The sequence below is a fragment of the Misgurnus anguillicaudatus genome, chromosome 11 (genome assembly GCF_027580225.2).
Source record: "Misgurnus anguillicaudatus chromosome 11, ASM2758022v2, whole genome shotgun sequence".
Taxonomy (NCBI): domain Eukaryota; kingdom Metazoa; phylum Chordata; class Actinopteri; order Cypriniformes; family Cobitidae; genus Misgurnus; species Misgurnus anguillicaudatus.
Genome location: NC_073347.2, coordinates 23,202,636 through 23,219,517, shown reverse-complemented (window position 1 = coordinate 23,219,517; position 16,882 = coordinate 23,202,636). Strand labels below are relative to the sequence as shown.

Sequence of the window (16,882 nt, the reverse complement as noted above, 5' to 3'; positions counted from 1 at the left end):
GTGGGGGAATTTATGTGAAAAGGTTGCTTTACAAATAAACCCATGTATGTAGGGCTATTTATCTAAGATTAAACCAGTGATGTGTTCGTTTATATTATCAACACTGAATTAACATCTTCCTTTTTAAAATAATAAATATGCTGAGCTAGATGAAATTTATTATTTTAACTGGCATTATAAAACCGAATTAAAATCATTTTAATACTACTCACTGGGAATCAGATTTGTGGACATTTTTAATGCACGAGCTTTGTATCAGTGTGACCTAATTTGTGTCGCACCGAGTTAACTCTTAGCGATGCATAATAATCATAACGCATAGTGAACATGTCGTTCTCAACATAAGCATCAGATAACCAGGCAACCAATGAAACTGGTAGGGTAGATGGCATCCTTTCAGCCTCGCCCAATTGCATCATTTTAAACAACCAAAAATCGACATCGGGGTCTTAGGTGAGAAAAAAAATCACTCGACGTCTTCTCTCTCTTCCTGGCGGCACGCATCAGTCATACTGCAATAAGCCTTCATGGTTGCGTCGCAGAAAAAGGTAAGCGCGTGTTACAGAACAAACAGACGCGTGAATGAGCGTTTATTTCAGCGCGTGCCACAGATGTCCTACCAATTAGAGACAAATCCATTTATGTCCAGAATTAAAATGCGTTCATTGATATTCATTGCATGCTTGGATTTGTCGAACAGGGCTTTATCTAGAAAATAGCCTGATATTTGGAAAAAAACGCGCTTTAGTCACGGTGATGAAAATATAATCGACTTATTGTTCTCTCGACAGATGTCAATAAAGACAACCAAGAGCAAAAGAGCGATGGACGAAACCTCTTTTACAGAAGATGTGTATGATGATTCTTACAAACCGAAGAAGGGCCCGAGTCCTCCAAGACAAATAGTCTGGAGAAACGTCGTGTTAATGTCTCTCTTGCACATAGGAGCTCTTTATGGACTGATTGTTATACCATCCGCCTCTGCCTTAACCCTCATATGGAGTGAGTAGCTAATATTACTGCTTTTTCTCATTATGTGAGATGTCATTTTATTTAAATAAACCATTTATATTTATCCTGGCCTGATGGTACATGTCACGTGCGCACGTATGTTATCTAAGATCCAAAGTTGTGAATAGCTAAACTTATCAGATGTAGTTCATTATTTTGACCATTAAACAATGTTTAATGTCCCCCCAAAAGTAAAAATATATCATTGCATTTTGTATTTCTGCTAAATTTGTGATTTTGTCTATTTTTTGTGTGAGAAATGCAATCCTAAGAATATATTGAAATCCCAAAACCGTGGTTCTCTGTTTGGTGCATTTTTGGCATTGCATAATTGCATTATATTGTGCCTTGTAGAACAATGAACGATTGCTGTTTAAATAGGCTCTCCATTGTAAACTGTGCAGGGTTATAACAGTACACTCTTCTTCACAGTCTGTGTACATCCCTTGCAGTTTTGTCTGACAAAACACAACAAGATATTGTCCTCTAATAGAACAAATCAAGGGCACACACACCATTACAAACTACAGAATAACTTAGAATGACATGTGTGTAGTTAAATATTTTTGTTTTCTCCCTTATGACAGGCGGAGTGTGTTTCATGATAAGTGCTCTAGGAATTACTGCTGGCGCCCATCGTCTTTGGAGCCACAGGTCCTACAAAGCCTCATTGCCATTAAGAATCTTCTTAGCTGTTGCAAACTCCATGGCTTTTCAGGTAAACCAGCAATCGTAAACTAAATTACATCTCATATGCTGGTTAAAATATGGGCTTAATGGGTCAAACCTCAACTATCACCATTGTGCTCCTGAGCAAATAAATTCACCCAAGTCTGTACCACAAAAATCAGCTAGAAGTGTATTGTAAATTGTTTTGGAAATAAGTGCATGCCAAATGGGTCCCTATAACTCAAAGTGTACTGCATTGCATTAGCAACACAAAAGGTCATGGGTTCGATACACGGGGAACACACATAGGCCTACTGATAAAATATATACCTTGTATCGCATGCAAGTTACTTTGGATTAAAAGCAAATGTTCAGATGCAGTGAAACGTAAAGGTAATTTGCTAATTGTGCATTGTTTGTTTTCAAACGCATTTAGAATGATATCTATGAGTGGGCCAGAGACCATCGCGTTCACCACAAGTTTTCGGAGACTGATGCAGACCCACACAATGCCCGGAGGGGATTTTTTTTCGCTCACATTGGCTGGCTGCTGGTCCGTAAACACCCAGATGTTATTGAGAAAGGGAAGAAGCTGGAGCTCAGTGATCTTAAAGCAGATGGAGTTGTAATGTTTCAGAGGAGGCAAGTATATTTTTTTATTACAAGGCTCTCTGGAATGCTTGATTCTGATTGGTCAGTTGAGACATTTGCAGGTTCGTTCTTTTCAAATAATAACCACGCCAAAGTAATAACGCATAGCCGGTACTACTTGTACGATTAAAATCGCTCCGCGCCAATAAAGATTACTGTTTGGCGCCATCTTGTGACAAACACTGAACAACCACAATTAAGAATGGAAAGTTTTGACATTGATTTTAACATGTACGGAAAAAACAAAACATTTAAACAGGGGATAAAAGAACGAACAACGACAAGACACAGAGAGCTTACTGAGACTGAACTTGACAAAATAGAGCATGACAGCTACGAAGCCAACACACAAAAAAATACAGAATGGGCACTAAAACTTCTCAAAGACAAAAATGGAGACAGACAAGTATGAAGCAGAGGATCTTAATAAGGTATTACAATCATTTTATGCATCTGTACAAAGTTTTGCGGAAGGATAAAAATGTTAATTTAAAACAAATATGCCAAAAAAATGTTTCAAATTCATATTCATGTCCAGTTTTTTTTCTTATGTGGCAAGTAGCCGTGTAATAAGCGGGATAATGTGGAGGCGGCCTGTAGTTATCGCAAAATAAGCCCCTTCAGTGTGATACAAGACCCTCCGATCACACTGATCACACTGTCAGGGCTTATTTCCCGATAACTAGCGGCTGCCTCTACGTTATCCCTTACATATAGTATTACTATTACCAAAAATGGAAATTCTTTCCTAGAATTGGAAGTTGTTTCAAGAAATGTCTTTGTTCTGCTGAACACAAGATATTTGTGAACAAGCAAGAAGCAGAAGCACCATCCACTTCCATAGTAGCAGAAACAATTATATGGAAGTCAATGGTGCTTACCAAAAAAGGTTTTGTTACAAACATTGTTCAAAATATATTCCTTTGTGTTCACAGAACAAAGTCATCCTTATAATGCTGCATTGTAATTGCTATAAAATATAAAAAATCTGTAGTAATCAATGTAAATCAATATATACTTTTGGTCCAGTTTGATCAAGGTTTTATAATTCCTTATGGTCAAAAAGAAATGGTTTTTGTGGTTACTTTTTTCTCACACTCCTACAGCCAGGACCATTAAGAACCGGCATTTAGTTTTGTCTATTAAAATAATTGATCAGGGCTATCACCTTGGATAAAATCCAGTAAACATCCAGAACTTCTTCATAAGGGTTTAATGTTTTGATATGCTTCCAAAATGCTTTATAGGCTTGCCAAATCAGATAGTGGGAGAATAGCTGGTTCGTCAGCATTCAAGTGTTTTTATTCTGTTACAGCTGAGGTTTATACTGTACAGCAGGTGCTATTTGAAACATGAGAAACAAATACATGCTTGTTCTGAAATATTTTTCTGTTCTCTGTTTCTAGGTATTACAAGTTGTCTGTGCTGGTAATGTGCTTTTTCATTCCCATGTGGGTACCTTGGTTCTTTTGGGAAGAGAGTCTTTGGATGAGTTACCTCATTCCTTGTCTGTTGAGATATGCATTGGTCCTTAATGCAAGTTGGCTGGTCAACAGTGCAGCTCACATGTGGGGAATGAGACCCTATGACCACAACATCAATCCTAGAGAGAACAAGCTGGTTGCCTTTAGCGCCATCGGTAAGAATGGTCTTTTCTTTATTTTACTTTATATTTTACAGTTAGGTAAATTGGGGTCTATTGAATAAATTACATTTAAATAAGTACAGATTTGGGTCATCCATAGAAAAGGTGGAATTCGGGGGATGGAAATCTGCTTAAATGAACTTCTTTCAAAACACCCAAAACTTCTATAATAGCATTAATTAACTTTTCAAATCTATGAATCCGCAAAACGAGGAGCTTAATCTATGTTTAATTTTTAATACATTTTAATAAAGAATCCATGACGTTGTATCTTCAATACCTGACAAAATGAGAATAATAATAGATAATGAATATGATAAAACTTATAAACTTAAACATTTTTCCATCTTGTTTTGTTTGTATGCTTTTATGTTGGTCAGTTAAAGCAATAGTGCTTAGGAAGTACTCATTAGAGAAGATGGTAACACCAATGACGGTAACACTAATGACAATTTACAGAAAAAACAAACATTTTAACAAAATGGCTGCCATTAGCCGTGTGCTATTTCATCAGAGATGAATACTTATTCAGTATAATGTATTTTTATGTACAGATCTTAACACTCCCAGCTATAAAAAAGAGTAACACTAATGACATCCAAAAAATCTTATCTCAAAATTCTTAGATATATCATGATATTTTAGACAAATAAGGTAAGACATCTCACAAACCTTTTGCCTTCCTTCACTGCACTTCTTTCACTGACCTCTTGCGCATGAAAAACTTCAAAGAGCTGATGCATTGTTTCAAAATAAAGGTGCTTTGGGTAGGGTAACACCAATGACATAAATTTGGGGGACAAATATTTATTTGATATTATTCATATTAATAGTGTATTTTTTACCATTTCAGTGTTGTGGTAAATTCATACAGGGTTAAAGGTACATGTAAATTAGATTTGTTTTATAAAAAACATGGTTTTAAATAAGTACACAGTTCAACTTTCATGTATGATCAAAGGGACAGGGCAATTTTCAGGACATTTAAAAAAAAGTTTAAAAAAGGAACAAAAAAGTAAATTACATAAATAAACTCTCTCATCATGTTAAGGACAGTATATTTATTAAATATATATTATTGGGTCAAATTAAATGATTAAGGGGTCTGCAAAAGCAAGGGACAAGCATTTCCACCTTTTTGTAGAATGACCCATTTATGACAAAAAGCTTTGTATGCATTACTTACTTAAATCATTTACATTGCCTTTATATAGCATACTGTTTGAATGCATAACTCAACTAAACCGGGCTCATAGTAATAACAACTAAATGTCATTCGGGACATATCCCTAAAGATTATGATAATGTTATGCTACAGGAATGGATTTGTATGTTTTTTACACTCAATTTGCATGTGAAAAATGTTTGGATAATATATCATTTATCATTTAATTTCAGGTGAAGGATTTCACAACTACCATCACACGTTCCCCCATGATTATGCTACAAGTGAGTTTGGCAGTCAGCTGAATGTGACAAAAGGATTTATAGATCTCATGTGCTACTTCGGCCTGGCCTCGAACTGCAGAAGGGTACCCCATGAGACTGTCATGGCCCGTGTTAAACGCACTGGCGATGGCAGCCACAAAAGTGGTTAATTTATTCATTTTATGTCATAAACAAAATGTTACGGTAAGCCAAAATACACAAATGCATTTGCGGCATTTCACCATGTACAATGAAGATTGATTTGTATCCACTCTTAGATAAGAAACTCTAGAGTGCATTGTACTAACATTCATTCTAAGAAATCTTTTTCCTTTTCATAAAGTGTATTGGACTGTGGAGATGTTTTGGTGATGGTAAAGACCACAGATTGGGAGGATAATAATATCTCCCTCTGCCTCCAGTGGCAAGAAATGGTACTTCACTAGTTAAACAGCCATGTGCCTCATTACAGCCCTCTCTCATGAATAGGTTGACCCATATTTCCCTGGTTAAATAATAACTGCTCTGATTTAGAAATTTCAGTGTGCTTTGCATCTGTCTATATATACGAATCACCTGGCAATATTTTAATTTCTTTGCTATTTAGGTGGTTAAAGCTGAGTTCTATCTGAAATATAAATAGCATTACTGATCAAAGTATATGCGGTTACAAGTCAGAAAAGTGCTAGGACACAGATAATGGGTTTTGAGGTCATTGGAAAATTATATGCTTTAGCAAAACTACACCTAGCTGCTTTGAGCTCTAGTGAGAATAAATATTTGTTTTTCAGTATAGACAGTTTATATGAAAAAGTTGTGGATTATTCATCTTCTGGCATTGTTGTTAGAAACAGTACCTATGAAATGATGCTACACACCAAGGCAAAAGTTGTATTATCAGCACTGTAAAAAAAATTGCAGCATGAAATTAAAACAACTTGGTTATGCAAGTCAATTCAACCCCTTATGATAAGTTGTCATAATTTATAAAAAAGGTAATTTGTCAATTTAAAGTAACATAAAAATATATGTTGATTTGATAGAATTTTTACGGTGTGCTAAATGAATTTTCTCAAGTAAATTTATTAATTCACCATAAATTTGAATTTGAAATTATATTTTAAAAGACCTGGCTAATATTGTTGTGGTGTCCTGTATTCGTATTTAAATGCACTGAAGCTTCAAAAGACTATCTAAAATGATGTAATCATATTTATTTGTTGGGGTTAATGTATTACAGTTTTATTGTGAGACATTTATTTGTCCTTTATTACATGAACTGAAATTTTGAACATGTAAAGTTTGTTTTCATAACTTGCCCTTTGCCTTATACAAGATATATACGTTTTTTTGGCTAGACCCAGAAGTGGAATACAAAGAAGATAATTTATAGCTTCAGATACATTTCCAAATAGTGAGCATTAATGCTTATGCATGGATCTTTTATTGGGTCCCTGCGACAAATGAATAACCACATGCTCACTCAAAATATAACAACAGAAAAACTTTATATATATTTAAAATATATATTTAAAACATACACCCATGTTAAAAAGAAGAAAACAAAAATGATCTATATATTTTACATACAGTGTTGACCTTTGATGTTTGGGAGCCTTAATGGGCACATTTTCAAGCAATGTTGTTTCACTGTACCATGAAATAAACTACGATTTGTATAATTGGGAGAGTTTTGCAAGTTGTACCATGAGTTTTGTTATGAATCAATATTAATCGTTTCTTAATTGAATAAAAATATGTGTACATCTGAAAACATAGTGTCAGCAACCTTTTTTCGCGTCTGGCTGTATTTGTTAACATTATAAATGCATTAGCTAACATGAACTAACAATAACCAATAGCCTACATAGTTTTTCAGCATTTATAAATCTTTGTTTATGTGAGTTAATGCCAACACAAATTGTGTTACACAATTGTTCATGCTTGTTTAATGTGCATTTTCCGATTACAAAGTGCAGGTTTTGATTTTAAAACTATGTCATTAAATGCTGAAATGAAGATGAATTAAGATAAATAAATGCTGTAAAGTATCATTAATTTTTTTAATGTAAGCTAATTTACCTATAAAAAACGTTATCAATGTATGGGCGATTAAATGACTTACATTTTAAAAATTATTGGGGAAATGTCTCTCATACCCTACAATGGGTGTACCAAAACGCAATGTTTTTTTGCCACTTATAGTCTTTATTATTTGCATAGCCGTGAAGTTAGTACAAGTTTGACCAACTAGCAATTCGTTTGCGCTAATCAGTCTTACTATTTGGATTTAAATTAGACCAATCATCAACCTTTTTATGAAACATACGGAATGTTAAAACACATGACTAAGATGGTTGCAACCTGCCACTTGATCGGTTTAGCCTAAAATAAGAACTTTGCGACTTAATGTTTGTTTAGCTACATTGTATTTATAGTTTTTAGAATTAAACATTTAAAATCAGATTTTTTCTATTTAATATTTTTTGGAGCTGCGTCATGAGGTCCTCTTACATTTAAATGAACTCATAGATACTTTTTCCTAGTCCCCCACGTGTGTTTAACCAGTCTCAGGGACGTTTTTCATGCATGGGGTAATCCAAAAACATCCCTCTAGAATCTCTCAAATAACTTTCCTAATCCTAATTTGCACACAAGAAGATACGCGGACGTCAAAGAATCAGATCCTAAAGGTCACGAAGGGTCAGCTAAGGACTTAACTGAGAGAGAAAATAAAACAACACTCTTTAAAAATTATAAAGTCCCCCTGAATAAACTGCAAACACAAATCTTATCAATTCGGTTTAATCCTCCTTATCTATGTAAATTCCTGCTGTATTTAACAATCTCTTAATTCGTCCCCGCCCCTCAAAAATTAGCGTTTTGTACGATTCTCACGTTTTAGGCTAGTAAAGGGGGTTACCTTAATTTTACCTTAATTTGTCTGCTTTAATTTTATTTTTTGTACCAGATATGCATCCTTAATAAATATGAATGCGCTCGCGAGGCCTGCAACATCCAAAAAGCATCTTAACACTACAAATAACATTTATCGTTTGATGCACCAGATAATGCCAGTAATCCCTATAAGCGTTATAAGCCACCACTGTATCAAACCCTTTCATGCCGCTCTTGAAATTGAGTTTTAAGGCACAACCTTAGAGATGCCATCCCGATTTCATATTAATTCACTCCAACTGTTAGCACGCAGGGAGCTCTTCCCAGCTATTTGTCCCTGAGGAGCCCAGGGTGCCCTTTTGATCATTTCAATCTCTCTCTGGTACAATAGTTCTGATTGGCTGAACGAGTAAGAAAAGGGAAAATCTTTAATTAAGCACATAATCTCTTGTTGGGATGAGAGGAGCTCCATTTCAGAACCCCCCTGGCTCACACATGAGACCCCCAGTCTCTAAATTTTGGATGTAGTTTATATAGAGCTCTTGCAGACTCCTCTGCTTTCCAAGGTGACGAAAAGTCTGCTGCCGGACTTCTCTCAGGCTGTTCATGCAGTGGGAGGTTTATTATTACTCTTTCATTTTGATGGCGCACATGAAGTCTTGCTGTAGTTGGTAAGTTCAGTTGTTCTTTTGGCGTTTACGCAAATGACTTTGGTGATAACATCGCGTTTTTTTCTAATGCATTTTCTTGATAATAAAAAATCTCTAGTCTATTATTGTAATATATTTTTTAAACAAAACATTTTAGCTGATTATCACATGATAAAGATGTTTTAACTCTTGTTGCATTGGGTGGCATGCGGAAAAATGATTTTATTAAACGCATTTCATGCATTTTTAACTGCTAAATTCAGTTTTGGAATATGTAACGCATATGAATAGGTTTTTTGCAAGGCACGTTGTAAAAATAGCTGAATAAATAATAAATTACTTAATATTTTGTTTTGGTAATAATAAATGTATTAATTATTAATAAATGTACTCATTCTTTCGTTAGCTACTTTGTTGTAGCTCTAATAAATATAATATAAAACATTTTGTAATGTTTATGATGTAACCAGTAAGGCATTTCAGCGTGATTTTCTCTTAATCTCAAGTGGGACATGTAAAAGTATTGTCTCTGTGTGGCTCAAACACTTTAACACTGATTAAATTAGGCTGATCTATCTTCCAGGTCAGTGAATAATTTCCTGATGACTGGCCCAAAGGTAAGCCAACATCTTTTGATCTCCTTTTCTGACCTTTATCAGTCAGGAGAAACTTCAAAAAGTCTAAATATTTCTCGGATTTAAGTAGTTAATATTTGACATGCATGGGCATGCATGTGATCACAGTGCAAGCAAGTATCAAATGAAAAGATTTTCACAGCACAGGTGCTGTATTTCTTTAGCATGTGTCTTCTATTAGGTATTACTTGCTTCTTGGGGTGGACTGGACCATATAGCTTTCACACACTTGAGCTCATTCACAATGTGAAGTTGTGAGGAGTTTTCACTGAGTGGCCAGGGAAGGGGCCTTTGGTGGGTGGTCATCATTAGCAACCCAGCCGTCCGTGAGAGCACTTGTAGTGCAGTCTCTTCTAAACCACTTGAGACATATTAGATTGTATAAACCACAGTTTCAGCACGCTACATAGACCCTTATTGTTTACAGTTTGTGTTTTGTGAAGGGTCTCTGAAGTTTTACCACGGGGAAACCATTTACTCTGATATTTATTGTATTCTTTCCATAAAATTAAGTATAATTCTGAAACTGTACTATATTAATAAAGACTTAATTTCAGTGTTTTTTTTCATGTTAATTTATTTCCCAATTAATGCAACCATGTATAATAATTTTTTTTTTACTATAGTTTTGTTGCAATGCTTTTGTGAACACCCTACATTTATAGTTATACATATATAGAAGTTTTTTCCTAAAGGCCTACTGTACATACTGTGCTATATACTCTCAGAAGCTAATGTACAGCAGCTGTCACTGGGGCGGTACCTTTTCAAAAAGTACATCTTTGTACCTAAAAAGTGCATATTACTACATACTAGTACACTGTAAAAAATTCCGTAGAAATTACAATGTTATTGCAGCTGGGTTGCCAGTAATTTACTGTAGATTAAAATTTATGTTATTTACTGGCAAGAGTTTGTTCAAAGTTAAATAAATTGTAAATATTCACAAGTCTTTATCTTTACAGAATAAAACTATACAATAACAGCCTCATGCAAAGCATTCTGGGAACCAGAAATCATCATCAACCTTTTTCTGTTTTTTGCTTTAGATTTTGTTTCCCAGAATGTTTTGCTTGATGCTGTTTTTTTAGTTTTACTCTGTAAAGACAAAGACTTGTAAATGTTTAATGTTAATTTACAAAATGTTGCCAAAAAAAAAAAAAACATAAATTTAAATCTACGGTAAGTTACCGGCAACCCAGCTGCAATTTCTACAGATTTTTTTACAGTGTACCTAAATGGTACATTTTAGGACCTTTTCAAAGGGTACTGCCCAAGTGACAGCTTTTTCAGAGAGTGCAGTGTTTCATGGGGCTCAATCCCATGACTTTTTACAATACTAATGCAATGCTCTACCAATTGAATAACATAGAGCTACATTAATAATTATCTGGTTTGATTTGCATCGTTTCAGGCTTACTTGATCTACTCCAGCAGTGTGGCCGCTGGAGCTCAGAGTGGGATCGAGGAGTGCAAGTATCAGTTTGCGTGGGATCGCTGGAACTGTCCAGAGAGGGCTCTTCAGCTCTCCACCCACAGTGGACTGAGAAGTGGTGAGAACTTTGACCTTTGATAGTGAAATCATAATCTATGAATTCGTTTAAATTTGCCGATCTCTTAAAATGGACATATTATTAGAATAGAAGTTAGTGAGAGTTTGCTTTTTATATAACTCGCAAACGTGTTTAATGATTCAAATCCCAGTCGTAACAATCCCAGTTACACCACTTTAAACAAACAATGATTATGCTAAATGCACTAAGAAGCTTCTTCCAATGTTGATGTGCATGAAACCACTGCATTCTTGAGTCAATTAAACTTAGTCTGTTAATAGGCAAATAGAAAAGCCACCAAGGGTATATTGTGCACCGGAGTGAGTAAGTGAAATGGACGCCCTCTCAAGTCAAAGGGTGTGGGTCAAAGGTTTGCCTCAGACTCTTTTCATTAGGGATTCCTCAAGTGCCAAAGAGAGACCTGTTGCAGTCCAATGCCGACCTCAGACTGACAATGTATGAGAGTAGACCAACACCACAAGTCTATGTTTGTTGCTGGGGGAAAATTGTGTCAAAATAAGATTTAACATCTGCCTGCATATAATTTCCAGAGTCGAAATATCTCCTTGATGCCTTTTACAACTTTAAACATTGTAAAAACGTGGAGAGTTAAGGTACTTTGTAAAGGTACAAGAGTAAATTAATGTAATTGTTACTTGTGTTCACAGCAAACAGAGAGACTGCGTTTTTTCACGCTATCAGCTCTGCTGGGGTTATGTACACCCTAACCAGAAACTGCAGTCTTGGTGACTTTGACAACTGTGGGTGCGATGATACCCGGAACGGCCAACGAGGTGATAAACTGAAGCTCAACAGTAAACTGAAAACAAAAATATTGGACAGTCAATTAATATGCTATATGTAGCTACTGTTTCAAAAGCATATATACAAGTAACATTACTGTGTCCCAAGCTGTCACTGGGACAGTACCCTTTAAAAAATCCTAATATGTAACATTTGGGTATAGATATGTATACATTTGGTACCAATATGTACCTCAGAGGTACTAATAAGAACTTTATGGGGCGGTTTCCCGGACAGGGATCAGACCATTCCTAGACTAAAATAAATAAGAGCTGTCCAAACTGAAACCAACTTGCGCTGACATATCTTAAAATACATTAGTGCCATTTGTTTTTTTTTTTTTTCGCCTCAAAGTGCACACAAGTAATGTATTTAGTAAGGCATGTTTGTTAAAACTAGTTATACCATGGGTCGGTTGAATGCTGTATTCTGATTGGTTGAGAAATGTTCCACGGGTATGCATTATTTTTCGATAGCTGCACACCTAACTTTTAAAATATCTTAAAAATAGGCACCAGAGCAATGTTTGTGGTAACCGTGGTATAAGCGGAAGAATTGAATTTTTTGAATTCACGCGTCGTGCTGCATTACCACCGTGGGTGTGCATTATTTTCTTATAATTTAATGGCCCGTCGTCAATTATTTCTTTATAAATTAAGTCCTAGTCCTGGTTTCAGCTAATCCCTGTCCAGGAAACGGCCCCTATATGTGCAAAAATTTGTACTTTTTAAAATTTTCTGACAGTGTTATTTTGTCTGGTTATAAACATCATGCTTTTGCTGTCTCAGGTGGGCAAGGGTGGCTTTGGGGAGGGTGCAGTGATAACGTGGGATTCGGAGAAGTGATCTCTAAGCAGTTTGTAGACGCGTTGGAAACCGGACAGGATGCGAGAGCGGCCATGAACCTGCACAACAATGAAGTGGGACGCAAGGTACGTAAAGTTATTTTTGCCTTTTAAAGAAATCTTCAGTCTTCCAGTCCAAATTTCTGTCTCAGCTTTTAGCCTTTAGGAGGACGGTGAATTCAATCATGCTGGTTGGGGTCTTTGCACTTGCGCCATAAAATTCAGGCCGACTGATTGTGGAGTGCGTTCTGAATCATTTTTCAGCGCTTCTAATGATAGCGTACCACCCAAGAGTTTCATTCACAGCCTTATAAGCAAGGTGCCACTCGTTCTTCCAATAGAGTGTGTTGTACTAGAAAGGCCTATTTACAGCCCGTGAATGTCCTTTATGACGGGCCCTTAACTTGAGGTTCTTGGGATCAGTGGTGCGAGCTTAATTAGACGACCTAGGGGTCCGCATTTTGCAAAGGTTCTGTATTCTGTTGCTTCCCAAATAAGTGTTTAGTTTTATTCTTGCAATAAGGATCTTACATTTATGTTGGTCTTTGTTGTACTTGAGAAAGCCACGGGGATCACGGCCATGTGGCTGAAGTGCGCTTTGTTTATCCTGCCTGTGCCCCGTCTGCAGGTTTTGTCAATTGATTGGCACCTGGAGCATCATTGTAACTAAAAAAAAGTGAAAGAATTCTTTTTCACTTCCTCTTCAATGGACTTACCACTGGGTCTGTCCACGACAGAAAACACGTCGACAATGGCTATGCAAAATAAATACACCCCTTTCCTGTGCCGAACAATCTATCTCGATGTGAAACCCTGATTCTGCGGCGAACGCATAGCGAGTGCCTCCCTGAGAAAAGAGGGGTTCCTTTTCAAACGAACAGCTGTTTGTTTTCAGCCGAAGTCAGGAATTATTCTACGCCCACCAGAAAAGAGAAAACCCCAGACTTGAACCTTGAACCGGTTCCTCTTAACTCAAAGTTTCCTTCTGCTTTTTCGTTTCTTTCTCGATGTATAGCCCTTCTTATTGTATATTAAGTCTGGCGAGCTCAATCCTAATTAGAAAGTTCTTAAACATGAACATTTGCCTCTAGAATGCATGAATGAACGACAAATGTGAACCCTCCATTCTGAATGAACCTCTGAATGAAACTTCTTCTCTACAGAAGTGCATTGCTAATTCTTTAACACCAGATCCTCTCTCCAATCAGGCAGTAAAAGGAACCATGCAGAGAACGTGCAAGTGCCATGGAGTGTCTGGCAGCTGCACAACTCAGACTTGCTGGCTGCAGTTGCCAGAGTTTCGTGAGGTGGGCAACTATCTAAAGGAGAAATATCACAGAGCTCTGAAGGTGGACCTGCTGCGCGGCGCAGGCAACAGCGCAGCCAGCCGTGGGGCAATCGCGGAGACCTTCAGCTCAATCTCACGTAAAGAGCTGGTGCATTTGGAGGATTCCCCCGACTACTGCTTGGAGAACCGGACCTTAGGCTTGGCAGGTACAGAAGGCCGTGAATGCCTGAGGAAAGGGAAGAACCTGACCAAATGGGAGAAGCGCAGCTGTAAGCGGCTGTGTTTGGATTGCGGTCTGGCCGTAGAGGAGCGCAGGGCTGAGACCGTTTCTAGCTGCAACTGCAAGTTCCATTGGTGTTGTGCCGTGAAATGCGAGCAGTGCCGTAAAACTGTCACAAAGTACTACTGTGTCAAGAGGACCAAGCGAGTCAAGAACGATAGCAGCGCCAGCCGCAGGAAAAGCTATCGGTTAAAGAAGAAGCTTTAGAGTTTTTACTAGTTGTGTTTGTTTCACCCTTAGCTAAAAGAAACATGTAAAGAATGCTTTAATGGAGGCCTAAGATCTCTAGGAGATCTTATACTGTGAGCACATATTTTCATCTGTATCATTTCAATTGCAGACGTGGCTTAAGTTGTAAAATGCATGTACAGTAAGATACCACCATATATCTTTCAAAAATTTAAGATAGCACTGAACATCACATCAAACATTTAGGGCACAAAAAAACTCTTCATTCAGATTTTGGACAAACCTAAAACTTTTTTGATGCCTAAATCTTTAAGTTTAATCAAATTGGCTAAAATGTAATGTAAACCATTTGAAATTCGACTTTATCAAAATATGTTTTAAGTAGTTATAAGTACACTCAAGGTACAAGAAGGTACAAAACGTGTCACTTCAGGCGGTACCTTTTCAAAAATACACTTTTGTACCTAAAAGGTGCATACTGGTACCTCAAAGGTACCCATCTGTACCAAAATAGGACATATTACACTGAAAAAAATATTGATTTTTATCAATTTTTTTAAGTGGTTGCAATCAATTTATTTAAGCTACATTTAAACAAAAGTTTTATATTTAATTTTACTTTACTAATCTTTTTTTGTTTAAATGTAGATTAAATAAATTGATTGCAAACACTTACCTTAAATTTTTTTTATTAAATTCAATGAATCATTTTTTCAGTGTAGGACCATTTTAAAGGGTACCCTTTTTTCTAAAAGTGTAGAATTGCACAGGCAACTAGATTAAACTTTTTTAAATTTAAGGTAGTAATTTGGACATGGATGTATTTTATTTTATAATTTATTGGTTGATCATACAAAGAGGGTTTGAATTCGTTATTGGTCCAAAATACACACATTTCTTTCCTTATGTCTTGTCTGTTTAGCATCCTGATAGTTTTACCCTGATGCTGTATATGAAATGTAAATAAGAGAAAGCACTTTGTATATTGTTAATTTATTGCACAGATACTAGTGCTGTTTTTCTATATTAGTTTTTTTGTGTTGCCTTTTCCACCTTACTTTCATAATTAAAGATATGTAACCTTCCTTTTAATGTAGTTGTATTACTCAATGCATCTGAATTTATCACTGTTTATATAGTAAAATATCATGTGCTAATATATATTTTGGAAATAAATGTGCTTCCCAATGATAACGAAAAAACCTGAATATCAACAAGGAGGATTTGTAGATCAATGCACAAGATTTTTGGGTTATGTCTATTGAGTTATATTAGCAAAAATTAAAGTAATCAAACATGGATACCCAACAATTTAAATCATTTGCCATATACAATTGTTCAGATCTAATTATTTCTTTGTCTTTAGCACATATACTCTTTTTCTTTTTGTATTCTTCAGCCTGGTGTCACATAACCCTGGGGCGGAGAGACAATGGAAGACAGCATTTAATTATAGTCTTCCTTCCTTCACGCCTCTCTCAATTTCTTCTTCACAAATGCCTCCTTTTCTTTTGGAGTAATCCTCAAAGCACTCCCAATGCTTTTGCGCTTGGATGTTTCTTTACTGTTTAAGGCTAGTTTAATTAACTTTGTTGAGACAGAGGGAAAACATGAACCAAGTCGCCTCACAAATCATCCAGCGTCTAATTTTGTATGCTAATCTCCTTTTTCATGCCGCCATCTCGGGAGAAAAAAAAATGTTGGGAAAACTTCATGTAGCCTGTATTGGGCTTCCTGTGGATGTTTTATTCCAGGCCCACCTATTTGGCTCTTTTCAGTCTTCTAGGGCCTTCCTTTGCTCGATTTAACAATGAATGGCGAGCTAATCAGCTCCCTCGGAAATGCACTGCTACTGAGGACGCTAATCCCCCTCTCCTCCTCCTTCAATGGCCTGTCGCCTTCAAAAGGACTTTGGGAAAAGGCTTTGCATGGATTCACACTGTTTGCTGAATAGAAGTTAGTTCAAGTATTGTACCCAAACAAGTAGGGTTTATAAACAAATACTTGCCAGCTACCGTCCCATCTGCAGAAGTGCCAACACTACAGTATAACACTGACAAAAACGTGGCTCTTAGAAAGTTAGACTAAAAAAACTAAATTAAACTTTTTAATCTGATGGGTAGTCTCTTCGCGGATGTTCCAGTAAAACACCTCATTGACATCTTATTTACAAAAAACAAGATCAAAATAAAAACTCCCATTGACACCTCAATAATCATGTGAGTTTAGGTCAGTTCCTCCTGGCACATTTAGGTTTAAATGAAACCAATAAAATAAAACAAATTACATTCCTACACTCTAAGAATAAAGGTGCAAAAAGGTAAAAAAAAATTGTCA

At 36.3% G+C, this 16,882-nt stretch overlaps 2 protein-coding genes across 2 annotated transcripts; both read left to right on the top strand.

Annotated features, from left to right (window-relative positions):
- Nucleotides 1-300: 300 nt before the first annotated feature.
- On the top strand, nt 301-7,178 carry scdb (stearoyl-CoA desaturase b). Its single transcript, XM_055170106.2, has 6 exons — nt 301-548; nt 792-1,002; nt 1,599-1,729; nt 2,117-2,322; nt 3,738-3,970; nt 5,375-7,178. Exons 1-6 carry the CDS (start codon nt 528-530, stop codon nt 5,572-5,574), a joined length of 1,002 nt encoding a protein of 333 aa, XP_055026081.1. The 5' UTR covers nt 301-527; the 3' UTR covers nt 5,575-7,178.
- Nucleotides 7,179-8,042: 864 nt separating this feature from the next.
- wnt8b (wingless-type MMTV integration site family, member 8b) lies at nt 8,043-15,127 on the top strand. The gene is made up of 6 exons (XM_055170107.2): nt 8,043-8,973; nt 9,536-9,569; nt 11,002-11,140; nt 11,809-11,934; nt 12,733-12,875; nt 13,997-15,127. The coding sequence occupies exons 1-6, from the start codon at nt 8,909-8,911 to the stop codon at nt 14,561-14,563; spliced, it is 1,074 nt and encodes a 357-aa protein (XP_055026082.2). The 5' UTR covers nt 8,043-8,908; the 3' UTR covers nt 14,564-15,127.
- The last annotated feature ends 1,755 nt before the right edge of the window (nt 15,128-16,882 follow it).